Raw genomic sequence first — 15,424 nt, 5'->3', positions numbered from 1 at the left:
TTTTTTTTTTAAAGATTTTATTTATTTATTTGAGAGAGGGAATGAGAGACAGACAGCAGGAGAGGGAGGAGGGTCAGAGGGAGAAGCAGACTCCCTGCTGAGCAGGAAGCCCGATGCGGGACTCGATCCCAGGACTCCAGGATCATGACCTGAGCTGAAGGCAGTCGCTTAACCAACTGAGCCACCCAGGCGCCCAGACAAAATATTATCTTAATTCTATCTTTGGTCTGATTATAAATGACAATAGGTACTAAAGCTTTAAAGTGAAAAACTATGGAAATAAACCTTTACCTCTATTAAGAAGAGACGAGAGATATGTCTAGAGTTTGAGAATGCCTGCATTAAATCAGCAAGGAAGGAAAAAGGCACAATCAGATTAAGATTGAGTCTTATTATCATTTGTGACTTGCCACTTGAAGCCAGGAAGATTAAGTCTCTATTTATAGGCTGTTCTCTAAGTGCAAATAGCATGTTCCTACTTGGCTCTTTGGGATGTTGTGCGGGGTTCTGACATAGTCAGATCATGCCCTTCTCCTTGACCTTCAGGTATATATTTTAGGTCATTTAGTCTCTATCCTTCATTGTCTTATTTATTTGAATTTTTAAAAATCTGTTGAATTCCTTGTGAGCCTAGCAATACCTGTTTTTGGCCACTACAATTTTGATAAATTCTTTTTACTCCTTCAAGGGCACTTAAGTCCTAATTATAATGATCGCAATGCCTTTTACCTCTAATTTCCCACTTCCTCTCCAATCAGTCAGTCTAGACAATGTTAGCTTCTGGAATTGTTATCATCGAAATAATATTTTAATCATTCCTTTTCTAAACTGGAAAAATAGCCATTGGGATTTTCTGGGATGCTGTCAACAAAGTTCACTTGTGGTTTTTGAACTCTGATGTTAATGGTAGGTAATTTTGGAAATGCATAGGAAAAGTATAAAGAAGAAAACAACAAATCACATCTTGGTATATTTCTTTATACTCCTACGTACATTGAAAACAAAAATGGGAATTGATTTTTCCTGTTCTTAAGTTCTCGCAAACCTGTGGTTTCTCATAATAACATTTTCCCTGTGTATCTCAATAGAGGCAAGTGACCAGGAGGCCAGGTGGTGTCTTTAGTTAGCGATTTCACCACTTCCTTTCCAGCTCCCCAAGTGTAGACTGCCTCCTTCTGCAAGCCTATTTTATTTTATTAGAACATGATCAGTGATGAATATAAGGGTGTATTTGAGCCTTGGAATACTGCTACCTCAGAGGTTTACTAGGGCATCTCTAATTCAGAGAGTGCTGGGGCTTAATGTTTAATTTCATTTCTGTGTAAGGAAGGTTTGAGTATTTTACATCATGTCTGTGGAACAGTCTGCATTAACAACACTATTTGTTTTTAAACAGTGGGCCACAATTCGAATTGAAAAAGGAGTCCCAAAGGAGTCGGGTCTTAAAAACTCAGCTTCTGTTGGTAAGTCTTCTTTTTCATTTATGATGGTTAAGATATCCAAATTGGATAAATTTACATCTACCCAGTTTGAACTTGAGATAGAAAGCAATGCATTCTATAGGCCTTGGGTCATTCATAATTTTGTTCTTTATGCAAAATAGCAGCTGCCTGAGTTTTCAATGAGTTTTCACTGTGAAGGTGGTAATAATGTGCTAGTTCATCTATGTGTTCTTATAGGGCATTTCTAAAAGCATACATTTAAAGGTGGTTGCCTGTAGTTTTAAAGATGTAGTTAATGGTTTAAGAAAATAATGCTAATTGGACTATCTTGGAGTGAAACCTATTTTTGAGGTTTTATTAGCACCTTATTCTAATTTGTGGTTCTCAAAAATGTTCTTCAAGGTAAACCCTTTCCTACTAAATGCTGATTGGTAATGCATGAAATAAATAATTACTCCCCCCGTGAAATAAGCTTGGGAATCACCACATGTGACACCTTGCTTTTGGAAAGTAATATTACATAGTAACAAAGGCTCAGAAAAGTCCTGTAGTAAAGACACTCGTTAATTTTTGTTAGAATTGAGTTAAAGTCAAGTGAGCTCACTAGTGCCTGTGCCTATTAGTGCTTTGCCGTTGTTCCAATAAACCCTTTTACTTTGGGTAAGAATTTTAAGAATTGTTTAAGACACGGGGTTCATAGGGAAGTAGAATTCTACAGAAGGGACGACTATGAAATTAAGAATAAATAAGTCACTTGACTTAATTGAAAGACTAATAAGCCTTTATGTGTTTTTCAAAAATAATGTAGAAACAATTTGTGCCCATCTAATTTAGGATTAAAGATAATCAAAATGTCAAACACTTCACTAGGAGGAATTTATCTTCTGGAGGCTTGTCTGAGAGAAACTATAGAAACTGTATACCACAGTGCATTTTGGAAATAAAGTATTTGAGTGAAAACATCTGCTCATTTTGTGTAATTGGATTGTTATGTTCAAATGATTGAAACAACTAGTAGATCTTTATGTGTATACTTAAACATCAAGTATTAGCACCAGTAACATTTTACCAAGATCAGATATTTCTGGCTATACACAATCTTCTTTTTGTTGTCAGATACCTTCTCTTGGACATAGCAGATCTACTAATTTTTGATTTTTCTGGGTACATTTTTAAATGTGTATTCTTATGATTTAAGGAGATAACAAACTTTATTGCTGGTTTTCTGTTGTACTTGGTGAGACTTTGGTCTGTCACTGATCTTGAGTGAAATTCTATGGAGCCCTATGGATTGGGGTGGTGGTGATGCATGTCTTGGGCCGTGAATTTAAAAGGGTACAAGGTGTTCCAATTTGGTAGGTTAAGAGGATTAAAAATCACTAGGTGAGGGTGTCCTTAGCATTGGTTTAGATTTTTTAGCCTGTACTGAAGTGAATATTATCACTTGTTGGATTTTTTTTTTTTTTTTTTTTGTCATGCATCTGTCTTTTCCACGATACCTCCAGGAAAGAGTGGAAGTGAACAAGAGGAGAAAATATAAACCATAACGGTTTAGAGTAAGGCTAAAGGCTACCAAATTTATCTTCTTTCACTCAGAGTAGCTGTCCCTCCTTTTAACCATGAAATTGGCAATGACTATTGCAGTTACTGAGCCTTTGCTACCTGTAAGGTTGATGAGATATCTATAGATGATTAAGCTATGGTTCCTGTGAGGAGACAGGTATCCGACAGCTCACTGTGATAAATGCTCAAGTAGGTGCATAAGCAAAGGACCACGTGGGATCTAATTTAGTCTCTGATACATGCTGCTTTCATCTCTGTTGATCCCACAACTGTGCATGGTATGCACCTCCGCTCCCATCCTGATTTACATCCTGCGTGGGTAGCCCTGGTATGGGGTGTGTGCCTTGTTGATACACCCTGGTGTTTGGAGTCGGCAGAGAGAGAATATCTTCCTCCTAGACAGACTGGCCGAGGGTGATGAAACAGCCGCTGCAGTCTTCTGCCTCTGGAGCCTCAGGTCTCTGTATGGCTGCCAACAAGAGCCCCAGTCAGCGCTGAGCGGGTCCAAGTTGACGCAAGGGTCACAGGCAGGCCAAGGGCCCCAGAAGTGCAGGTGTGATCTGGAGATGTCTGAGTGCTATAGTGCTGACGATAGGTTCGGGAAACTGAGAGGGAGAGAGTGGCTAAACAGGGAAAATAGTTTGTTTATTTTCTGCACCAGATATTTCTTCTCTGCTCTTTTATTTGATGCAGCATATTTTTGGACACCCTTTTTTTTTTGAGTCTCTCTCTCTCCAGTTAAACCCCTCTTGCATTATATTTCTCTTGTGCTTTTATTAATAAGCCAACTGAAAGCTGAACCTAGGGAAATATTATCTTTGTGGTTAAATCGTTCTCTCCTGTCTTCAGCCATCTTCTGCTGGGTCTCCTACTAAAAAACGGTCTCCTTTATTGATTGAGCTTCAGATAGGATCATGAGCAAGATCTCCTTAAGAAGCCCTGTTATTGCACCTTCTTCCAGCTTTAAGGGCATTTCCTCACGTTACTACAACACTGAGGATAAATCTTTCTCCCCCTCTGTGAGTAACTGTGTTACACTGAACATTCAACGTCAGTGGACAATGTAGTTACCCTCTACCCTAGTTTGTTTTCTGAAGGTGGATGTGCTTCACCACTCCAGCCATGGGACAGGTGCCTCTCAGACCCAGAAACATGGTCTGATTGAGATTTTGTCACCTTTTATCTTACTCTGTTGTAAATAGTGCAAGGGACCATTGACTGCTAAGAGCCACCCACCTCATCCTTGGATACTGGACTGATTTTGAGGATTTACTGTGCAATAGACCTCAATTAGTTAGTAATTAGGATTGTACTTGTAATGAATGTAATTCATTATGCCATTTTCAGAACCGGAGATCAGTTCCACTATAAATTGCATTAGATTAGTAGGACATTTTGAATGCTTAGCACCAAAAGTCAACAGGCAGGAAGAAAGGCCCGAGTTTGCGCTTGTCCTAGAGGTGTCCCAAACAATACAAATAAATAGAAGCCATGGCTCAGTCATTTTGGCGCTATCCTCTAGAATGTGCCACTGGCCTGACTTAGCAACATCTGCACGGGAAATGCATACCACGTCCTCAGGTCCTCCCCTTTGCCCCACTCCAGCATGCATCACACGTAGGGATTTGGGGTCACGTGGCCTATTGTTAATTAAGCCCCCATGCTAAATTTCTCCCTTGCCCTATATGTCTTAGCCCCAGTCCCCATCTCTTCCTCCACCCAAACACACACAGAGGACAAAATGCTATAATGAAACCTCTGATGTTATGCCAATTCAGAGAGAATTCAGGCTGCCTAACATTTCCCTCTGATTTTACTTTTGGAATTCTTTCTGTGAGACTTGATTAACCATGTTGATACTGGTACAACATTGTTTGCATCAATATTAAATCTCTCACATTTATAGAAAATGTGGGATAATATTTTGTGACAGAATTTTGAATATCATTTTCAATACTCATTTTGCTTTGGGCAGGCTGTTTTGTTTTGTTTTTTTCAGATTTTATTTATTGGAGAGACAGAGGGAGAGAGAGAGTGTGTGTGAGAGAGAGCGGGGGTGGGGGGGAGGCAGAGGGAGAGGGAGAAGCAGACTCCCTGCTGAGCAGGGAGCCCGATGCGATGCAATGGGGGGCTTGATCCCAGGACCCCCGGATAATGACCCGAGCCGAAGGCAGCTGCTTAACCTACTGGGCCACCGAGGCACCCCACTGGGCAGGCTGGGGGGTGGGAGGTGGGGGCGTTTGATAGTCTGTTTAAATCAACTAAGTTGATTTAGTAATATTGTCTTGGTGTAAACTCCCTGAATACAAGTTAGTATCTGCTGTCCTCACGGATATGGAGTATAATGCATTTAATGGTTATCTTGCTGATAAAATACTGGAACTTGTCTAGCTACTTATAGAGAGAAAAATAATCCAGTTATGGGATATGGAAGGATTATAGAGTGACATTTTCCTTATCACTGCCAAATGTCTACCTGCTTTTATTAGTCTGCCTCTGTTCGTAAATCGTGTGCCTGATAGTGGTGATGATGATGATGACAATTTTCAAACATACACGAAAGTAGAGAAATAGTAGAATGAACCTGATATAGGCAATATTTGTCAAGATTTTGCCACGCTTGATTCATCTGTGCCTTCTTATTTTTTGCTAAAATAATCAAGGCAATCAATATAAGATTTCATATCTTTTCATGCATTTTTTTTTTTAAAGATTTTATTTATTTGAGAGAGAGAGTGAGAGAGAGAAAGAGCACAAGAGGGGGGAGCGGGAGAGGGAGAAGCAGACTCCCTGCTGAGTAGGTAGCCTGATGCGGGACTTGATCCCGGGACTCCAGGATCATGACCTGAGCCGAAGGCAGTCGCTTTAACCAACTGAGCCACCCAGGCGCCCTTTTCATGCATTTTTTAAAAAAAGGATTTTAAAAAATAGCCACAGTGCTATTAAGTTAACTCAAAAGTTTTTAATATTATCTAATCACAGTCCATATATAAATTCCCCTAACAGTTTAAATGTTTTTATAATTGATTTATTTGAACCAAGATTCAGTCATGGTCTACAGATATGTTTATTTATTTATTGATACTGCTTTACTGGACATATGGGGTACAGTTTTTGTTCCTGGAACAAAAATTACTTAATAACAGGTGATTCTGAAAAAAATTCACTAGCGCACTATACATTTTTATCCTCACAGCTTAATACAGCTCTGCGCAAGACAAAGTTTCGATCCTTTGCTTTTATTTGTTTGTAAACCATAGGATTAGTCATCTGTATTTCTAAGTGCAATATTCCATGATATTTGTTACATGAAATTTTCATATTACATGAAATTTAGTCTATGGTCCCTCACTTCCACTTCTCCTAAGATATCAAACCTATTCAAACTCTCAGCATGTATGTATTAGGAGACTTGCTACAAGGGGATACAAAGAGTGAAAATGTGGGGACAACGCAGTCACTCATCAGGAGGAAAATTAATATGTGAGCTGGTTCAAATGAATTAACTGGATTTATATGAAGAGAACAAAGTACACAAATATTAATGTTGAGCAAAAAGAAAATGTATAGTATAAAAACATTTATTTAAAATTACTACTATAGGGCGCCTGGGTGGCTCAGTTGGTTAAGCGACTGCCTTCGGCTTAGGTCATGATCCTGGAGTCCCGGGATCGAGTCCCACATCAGGCTCCCTGCTCAGCAGGGAGTCTGCTTCTCCCTCTGACCCTCCTCCCTCTCATGCTCTCTGTCTCTCATTCTCTCTCTTGCAAATAAAAAAAAAAAAAATAAAAAAAAAATCTAAAAAAAAAAAATAAAAAAAAAATAAAATTACTACTATAAGCAGATACTATGTAATTATGTAGATAGTTGTAGGTAAGTATATAATATATGTGAAACTGATATATACCACAGGTTAATGGTTATCTTCTAGGAGGGAGGAGAAAGGATGGGGAGACGGGCTTTAACTGTATTTCTAGTTTTTTTCTCTAAAGAATATCTGAAGCAAATATGGCAACGGGTATCTTTTTTCTTTGTTGAACTCATATTTTTTGGTTAAACTTATATTTTAAGCATAAAAATTTTAAAAAACCCAACTAAATAAAATATCAAGAATTGCTCCGCTAGAGTCTAGTCTGATGCGTAGAACTAGTTTTATATGAATAGAAACTAAGTATTTGTCTCAAGGGTGTGATTGATGGTTACCTGCTCTGAAACACATCTCTGTTGAGTCTGACCAGTGCCCGGAATTAAAACTTAAACCTATGGAACAAGAGTTGTTAATCAAAATATATGCTATCTCTCAGAGGCAGGATTCTCAGCCTCAGCACTACTGACATTTTGGGTTGAATAATCCCTTGTCATGGAGAGTGGTCCTATGCATTGTAAGATCTTCAGCAGTGTCTCCACACATTGCCAAATGTCCCCTAGGGGCAAAATCCTGTCTCCTCCCCTAACCTCTGTCCACTCCTTTGCGAACCACTGCTCTTAGAGACTAATGAGTCCATCTCAGTATCCAATACTGTTAGCATAATTTTTCTTAGTTTTCTAATAAGCAGGCCCTTGAAGGAGCAGAACTTGATTTTCAGTTTTTGGTGACTGGTATGGGGAAGGATGGAATGTGAGGCAAGGCTTGTGAACAACAGGGTTAGCAGACAACACTGGATGGGGGAGAGAAGGCCTGTTCTTTAAGGAAAGGTAAAGGTGAGACAAGGGAATCTTCCTTCAAACTTTGCCTCATAATCTGATGAAAATACTGTTTTGGAGGAAGCTTTACTTTAGACTGGATTGGAGACTTGTGTAGAACTATGTACTCTAACCTCTGAAAGGAGATGACTTAGCACTTAATTCTGGCCAACAGTGAGTAAGCAGGAAGGAGTGGTTGTGACAGGAAAGAAGGTAAAAGGTCAGGTCAGACTAAGGTCTTCTCTGCATTGCGAAGTGATGGTGGAAGGGGAGTGATAGGCTTGCATCTTAAGAAAGCTGTTAGGAAGCTCATAAAACATACTATTTTTTTTTTTCAGATAATTTTTCTTGTCACGTAGCACTAACAAAGTAGGTGACATGCCTATGCCCTATTCCTATTTTCTATGAAATTAGTTTCGCTTTTAAACACACTCCTCTGTCCGCCCTACCCCTCAGAGAAAACCCCAGTCAAAAGAACAAAGCTGCTCCATTTTGTTTCTACCTTATAGACAAAAACCTATCAATAATAACAACAGTAATCAGCACCATTAAACAATGGCTCCATTGTGCAAAACTATTTACACGAGGAAGGTCTTGTTAATTCTCACTTAACTGATGAGAAAACTATAGGTGAAGGAGGTCGAGTAACTTGTTTCAGATCATAGAAGTAGTGGAAGGCCAACTGAAAAGAAATCCCAATCCAATTTGTCTTTCCTATTCTAAATCCCTTGCCGCCACTCTCTGCCTAAACTCTACCTTCCTTATTTGCTCCTCTGGTCAATCCGTGCCTTCTCAGTTCTCCCTTTGAAAGTTGGGGTAACTCTTCCACAAATGGGAACTCCTCTGCTGAATGTTGGCTTTGTCACATACTAGGAAACTCATAACATTTCAATTTCAAATCATCAACAGAACTTTTAAAGAAATGACTCTATTGAGAATATTTAGGATTGTAATAAAAGATATTCTGCATCAGTGCCAAACATTAAGGTTCACATTTTAATTGATTCAGTGGCTCATTTGACAATGAAGTTGTACAGATGTTTCTCTGTTGTGGGATTTCTTGTTTAATCCAGTTAGTCATGTCCAAGTCAATAAAGTTAATGTGGGCTGTCAGCCAAGAAGTGGGTCAACAGTATAGTGAATGAGATGTTAAAATGTTAGTTGTTAGGGCGCCTGGGTGGCTCAGTGGGTTAAGCGTCTGCCTTCGGCTCAGGTCATGATCTCAGGGTCCTGGGATCGAGCCCCACACATCGGGCTCCTTGCTCAGCGGAGAGCCTGCTTCTCCCTCTCCCCCTGCCCCTCCCCCTCCCCCCTCCACTGATGTTCTCTATTGCTCCTCTGCACACTCTCTCTCAAATAAATAAAAAAAATCTTAAAAAAAAATAACATGTTAGTTGTTAAAATGAAACTCTGCCTGTTAATTATAAATGCCTCTTAGTTTCTCTGCAGTGTTGACTGCCAGCTGATTACAATGTCCATCCTTCCACTCCGTTTATGCTTCAAAATAGGTATAAACACATGGTTAATTTCATGATTAGTTTTTATATCTGGGGTTAAAATCTTCCTCTTTTATAATCAGCATTGCTTATTTTGTAAGTTTCTGGGGAACTACTGGGGTATATAATGATGAAAAAGGGAGTTGATTTTCTCATTTGCTTTTCTCAGGAGAACAAGTACAGCTCCAGTACTTCTAGTTCAGTACTTCTCGTTTTTTTTTTTTTTTTTTTAAGATTTTATTTATTTATTTGACAGAGACACAGCGAGAGAGGGAACACAAGCAGGGGGAGTGGGAGACAGAGAAGCAGGCTCCCCACTGAGCAGGGAGCCCGATGCGGGGCTCCATCCCAGGACCCCGGGATCGTGACCTGAGCCGAAGGCAGACGCTTAACCCACTGAGCCACCCAGGCGCCCCAAGTACTTCTCATCTTGATAACTGAGAGACACTAACAGAAAATTATTCAAAATTTAAAAAGGGGGAAATTATTCTATTACAGATACATAAACCATATAGAAAACAGGAAAACTGAATGTACCTTTATTTCAGTAAAGCTTTTGATTGTATCCTATTCCAAATAACGGGTCGGCAAATCCACTCTATCTGTTAACCCCTCCCACAACCCTGGCAGACATCACTGGGTAATGAGTCCTTGCCTCTGAACCACGCTTAGTGTCCTTAACACAGACCTGCAGACCCCTTCTCACTGCTGACTGCTTTGGAGTCGGTCTTCCTGATGAAACCTTGTCACCACTCTTGATCTGGAGAATAGATAGAGTTTCTCACACTGTGTACCAAAGGATCACTAACTAAAAGGAGGAGAATCTTTTGAGTAATTGGGTTTTTGGCATAGATTTGGTTGTATTGTTTGGGGTTGTATTGATGACTGATGTAATTGGAAGTGCCGTATCATTGACCGAATGCTCTTAGCTGCGTTTTAAATAACCTAGGAAACGGAATAGAATTTAAAGTAATCTTGACTGTTTTGATGAATGAGCTATCAGAGAGAGGGGTGACATTCAAGATCCTTTACCCAAGGAGGATGCTTTGGAATGGGATAGAAAAGCCAGCCTGTGGCGCCTGGGTGGCTCAGTCAGTTAAGCGTCTGCCTTCAGCTCAGGTCATGGTATCAGGGTCCTGGGATCAAGCCCCTCATTGGGCTCCCTGCTCAGCGGGGAGCCTGCTTCTCCCTCTCCCTCTGCCACTCCCCCTGCTTGTGCTCTCTCTTTCTCTCAATTCATAAAATCTTTATAAAATAAATAAAATCTTTATAAAAAAGAAAGAGAGAGAGAGAAAGAAAGAAAAAAAGAAAGAAAAAGAAAAAGAGAAAGAAAGATACATGGTAGGAAAAGGCTTGCCACTTCAGAAGGCAGAGTTTTAGACCATCAGGCATGGAAAGCCAGGGTGAGCACAGAACCTAAAATGATGCTGCAGTTCATGGCAGAACCAGCATATTGAACTTCACTGAACTCCACAGTGACGAGCTGCTTGCAGTCACTGGCCCTGGTCTCTGCATGAAAAATGCTTATTGAGTGTTTTCTGTGTATCTACGTCATACTCTGAACTGTGCCCTCAGGCAACCCTTGGCCCACTTAAGGAGATATCACCAATCTCCACACATTCCTGTGACAATCGGAAGCTAGCCAGTGCTGATGGTATTGAATGTCACGAAAATAAATATAATTAACTTGAGGAAGAAAGTTTATAACCGTAGCATGAAAAGAGATCATCCTGGATGGGGGACATCAGAGAGGATGTTTTGGTGGACGTGTTAGTGTTGAACTGGTCATGTAGAGGTGGCTTGGGATTAACTGAGGTGACAGAGCTTTCTAAACTCAGGGAATGAGGGAATAGCTTGCATAGCAGTGGGAGTGAGCTTAGTTCGTAGAAGGGAACAAACATAGAAATAAGGTTGGCTAGGAGGGTGACATTAGATATGAAGGGCTCAAATGCAAAGTGGTTTAGATGTGATGTCAAGGCACAGGGAATCCCAGGTTTACTGTTTATTATTAAAGATCGTAAAGAGGAAATTCTGAAGCTTGCAAAAAGGATGACTGTAGGAGTCAACCAGACCTGTGAAGGTTGATGACTGAATTTGGAAGAAAACCAAGGGATGATTCATGTGACAGTTAATTATTAGGAGGAAGAAGTCATCCCTCTTTCTCGCCATATCCATAAAAGATGGAACAAAAAGACTGGCTTACATTCAAGAAAAATGTTATGTGTAAGAAAGAGCTCCTTAGCAAAAAATGATCATAAAACTGGGTCAGGCTACTAGGTAGATTTCACAGAAAAGTTTTACACATGGAATGGACAGTTGAGAATTTGGGGAAAGGCATGGATTATATAACAAAACTCTTTTTAGTTGTTAGCAGTGCCTTGTCATCTTGGTTGTAATAAATTCCGTATACAAATTTTAAGTTTTTCAGTTTTTAATCTGTCCTTCGGTAGTATTTGTCTCTGTAACATTGTTATCTGTTTGTGGGCCACTGGCTCCAGAATAAGAGAAAACAAGAAAGTTCTTCATCAGTTCTTTATTCTGCCAGCAAGTAGCAGCACCCTTCAAGCCCTCTACACCTTTTCTCCCCTCTCCAGGGGGTTTTATAATGGCATTTCCCAATCTTCTCTGTTTTCTTGCTGAAGCTCCAGGGGCAGGATAAGTTTCTGAATGAAGAAGAAGGTGAGGGGCCAAGGTACCAAAGCATGTTTGGTACCCAGAAGGCTGGGGAGATGGGTGGCTGATAGTGGTGGTTCTGTTGAGGATTGGCTCTTGGGGCTCAGGGTAAGGAGACAGCCTGTCGGACTTGGGATCAGACAGAGTCCTTTTCTTGGGTTGGAGTAGGAGGAAGCTACGGTATTACAGAATTAACGTGTAACATGACTCTGTGGCCTAGTGATGTCTGCATACCCTGGGGATGTGCAAAACCCTTAGGACCTTCTCTTGGTGTGCCAACCTCAGTAGTCTGAAAGCTCTCCTCTGTACCTCCTTCACTGACTTTTCTAGGTCAGGGGCCTGGTGTTCCTGCTTCTCGTCCTCAGAGTTCTGTTTCCCTCAAAGCTCGGGCTGGCTAGGGAAGGACATTAATTCCCTGGAGTCCTATTTTGTTGTCTGAAGGTTCCTCAGGGAATAAAACCGTAGAGCTGCAGAGCCTTCACCCTGTCTTGCCTCAGTGTTTCTGGAATTGATGGGCCTTGCCTCTGTGCTTCTCTGGTGTTGTGTGCTGGGCAGCCCGCACTTGCGCACTTCACTGGGAAATGGAGTGGACCGGAAAGCCCGAGTGTGGTAAGATTTTTGTTTAAGTTGGTATCTGTAAGTGTATCATGCAAATATATCACTTCCTGTTCCTGCCTCTGCAATGATGTTAGTACAAATCTACTCAAACAAATGAACATCCTCATTTTCAGTGATTCATATGTTCACGACAGCGAGTAATTTGCCAGTCACTGGCCAATCCATATGACTTCTCCACAACAGATCTCAAGTATGTGAGGCCAGCAGGCATGATGAAATCCCAGCGTGTGTTCAGCCTCTGATGCTCATCTGACGTTGTATACAACGAGCCCGTGCCTAAGATCGCTAGTCGGTAGAGAAGTGTGTGTATTGGGGTACATATTCAAGGAGAGAAAAAGGCAGGCATTCTGTAATCAACAAAAAGAACTAAAGTCCTTTTTTTCTTTTTTTTTTTTTAAAGATTTTATTTATTTATTCATAAGAGACAGAGAGAGAGAGAGGCAGAGGGAGAAGCAGGCTCCCCGCTGAGCAGGGAGCCCGATGTGGGACTTGATCCCAGGACCCTGGGATCATGACCTGAGCCGAAGGCAGACGCTTAACCATCTGAGCCACCCAGGCGCCCAAGTCCTTTTTTTCTTAAGGGAAGCCATTGCCTTCCATAGGATAAGCCACCCCTTGTGTCCTTTAGTATAAGCTTGTTTTAGAAACTTAGAAATGACATTTCATAAGTTTGATATAACTTGGTTTTTTTTTTTGGTCTTTGCTTATAAACAATTAAGACAATGCCTGCATCATGTAATGGATGGAGTTGGTAGTTCATGGGCTCAAAGAAAACAAAAAAGGGGAAAATGGAGTTCTGCTGATGTAAAGAATTTTGAATGATTTTAGGAACAGGGGTATCAGGTGGAAGAAATTGTAACCAAAAACAGGAGGGTAAGAGAGCCCAGGAAACATTAGGGGCCCAAGGACAGCTTTAGTTTGGCTGGGGCTGGAATGAGTGAAAATGAGTTGGAGGTAGGAGTTGAGATTGGATAGATATTTAGGTTTAAGTCCTAAAAGGCCCTAAATGCCAGGCTAAGAAATTACTTCCTTAGGTGAGGGGATCTCAAAGTTTTGGGAAGATGAATCTGGTAGTTTTGCAGAAGTGGGACTAGACAGGAAGAGGGAGAGGGAAGTGGAGAAAGGAGAGATGGTAGATGGCAAGCCATTCTGGAAGGTAATGGGACCTTGATTTGCAAATATTGAACCACCCTTGTATTCCAGGCATAAATTCCACTTGATCCTGGTGAATGACGTTTTTGAATGTATTGTTGGATTCAGTTTACTACTGTTTTGTTGAGGATTTTAGCATCTCTGTTCATCAGAGATCCTGGCCTGTAGTTCTCTCTTTTTGTGGTGTCTTTATCTGGTTTTGGTATCAGGGTGATGCTGACCTCATAGAATGAATTCTGTAGTTTTCCTTCCTCTTCTGTGTTTTGGAATAGTTTGAGAAGAATAGGTATTAACTCTTCTTTAAATGTTTGGTAGAATTCACCTATGAAGCTGTCTGGTCCTGGACTTCTGTTTGTTGGGACATTTTTGAATACCAATTCAATTTCATTGTTGGTAATTGGTTTGTTCCAGTTTTCTATTTCTTCCTGTTTCAGTTTTGGTAGTTTATATGTTTCTAGGAATTTATCCATTTCCTCTAGGTTGTTCTATTTGTTGGCATATAATTCTTCATAATATTCTCTTGCAATCTTTTATATTTCTGCGGTGTTGGTTTTATTTTTCCTCTTTCATTTGTGATTTTATTTAAGTCCCCCCCTTTTTATTGATGAGTCTGGCTAGATGTTTATCAATTTTTAAAAAAGATTTATTTATTTGAGAGAGAGAGAGAGAGCAAGCAGGGGGAGAGGCAAAGGAGAGGGAGAGAAAGAATCTCAAGCAGGCTCCACATCCAGTGCAGAGCTCGACACAGGGCTTAATCTCATGACCTGAGATCATGACTTGAGCTGAAATCAAGAGTTGGATGCTTAACAGACTTAGTCACCCAGGCGCCCCTAGGTGTTTATCAATTTTGTTGATCTTTTCAGAGAACCAGCTTCTGGTTTCATTGATCTGTTCTACTGTTTGGTTTTGTTTTTTAATTTCAATTTCATTTCATTTAAATGAAAATAATCTTTATTATTTCCTTCCTTCTGCTGATTTTGAGTTTTGTTTGTTCTTTTTCTAACTCCTTTAGGTGTAAGGTTAGGTTGTTTATTTGAGATTTTTCTTGATTCTTGAGGCAGGCCTGTGTTGCTATCAGCTTCCCTCTTAGAACCACTTTGCTGCATCCCAAGGTGTTGAGCCATTGTGCTTTCATTTTCATTTGTTTCCATGTACTTTTTTTTTTTTTTTTAAAGATTTTATTTATTTGACAGAGAGAGAGATAGCGAGAGCAGGAACATAAGCAGGGGGAGTGGGAGAGGGAGAAGCAGGCTCCCCACTGAGCAAGGAGCCCGATGTGGGACTTGATCCCAGGACCCTGGGACCATGACCTGAGTCGAAGGCAGATGCTTAACGACTGAGCCACCCAGGTGCCCCTCCATGGACTTTTTTATTTCTTCTTTTATTTCCTGGTTGACCCATTCATTGTTTAGTAGCATGTATTTAACCTCCGTGTATTTGTGGTCTTTTCAGATTTTTTCTTGTGGTTGACTTCTAGTTTAGTAGCATTGTGGTCAGAAAGGATGCATCATATGACTTCGATCTTTTTACGTTTGTTGAGGTTTGTTTTGCGGCCAAATATGTGATATATTCTGGAGAATATTCCATGTACACTTGAAAAGAATGTGTATTCTTCTGTATTAAGATGGAATGTTCTGAATATATCTGTTAAATCCATCCAGTCCAGTGTGTCATTCAAAGCTATTTTTTCCTTATTGATTTTCTGTTTGGATGATCTGGCCATTGATGTAAGTGGGTTGTTAAAGTCCCCTACTATTTTTGTATAACTATTGATTAGGTGCTTTATGTTTGTTTTTA

General features: G+C 40.3%; 1 protein-coding gene across 2 annotated transcripts in view; it reads left to right on the top strand.

Moving 5' to 3' along the window:
- GPAT3 (glycerol-3-phosphate acyltransferase 3) overlaps positions 1–15,424 on the top strand; it is a 38,706-nt gene that overhangs the window by 7,156 nt on the left and 16,126 nt on the right. For both annotated transcript variants that reach the window (XM_081812207.1, XM_081812208.1), the window contains one exon: positions 1,397–1,463. In XM_081812207.1, the coding sequence (XP_081668333.1) occupies positions 1,397–1,463 (67 nt within the window). The remainder of the gene's footprint in view (positions 1–1,396; positions 1,464–15,424) is intronic.

This window comes from Leptonychotes weddellii, chromosome 2 (assembly GCF_054177405.1).
Source record: "Leptonychotes weddellii isolate Sample4059 chromosome 2, ASM5417740v2, whole genome shotgun sequence".
NCBI lineage: Eukaryota > Metazoa > Chordata > Mammalia > Carnivora > Phocidae > Leptonychotes > Leptonychotes weddellii.
Note: the sequence above shows the minus strand (reverse complement) of the source record. Positions and strands in the feature narration are given on the sequence as shown.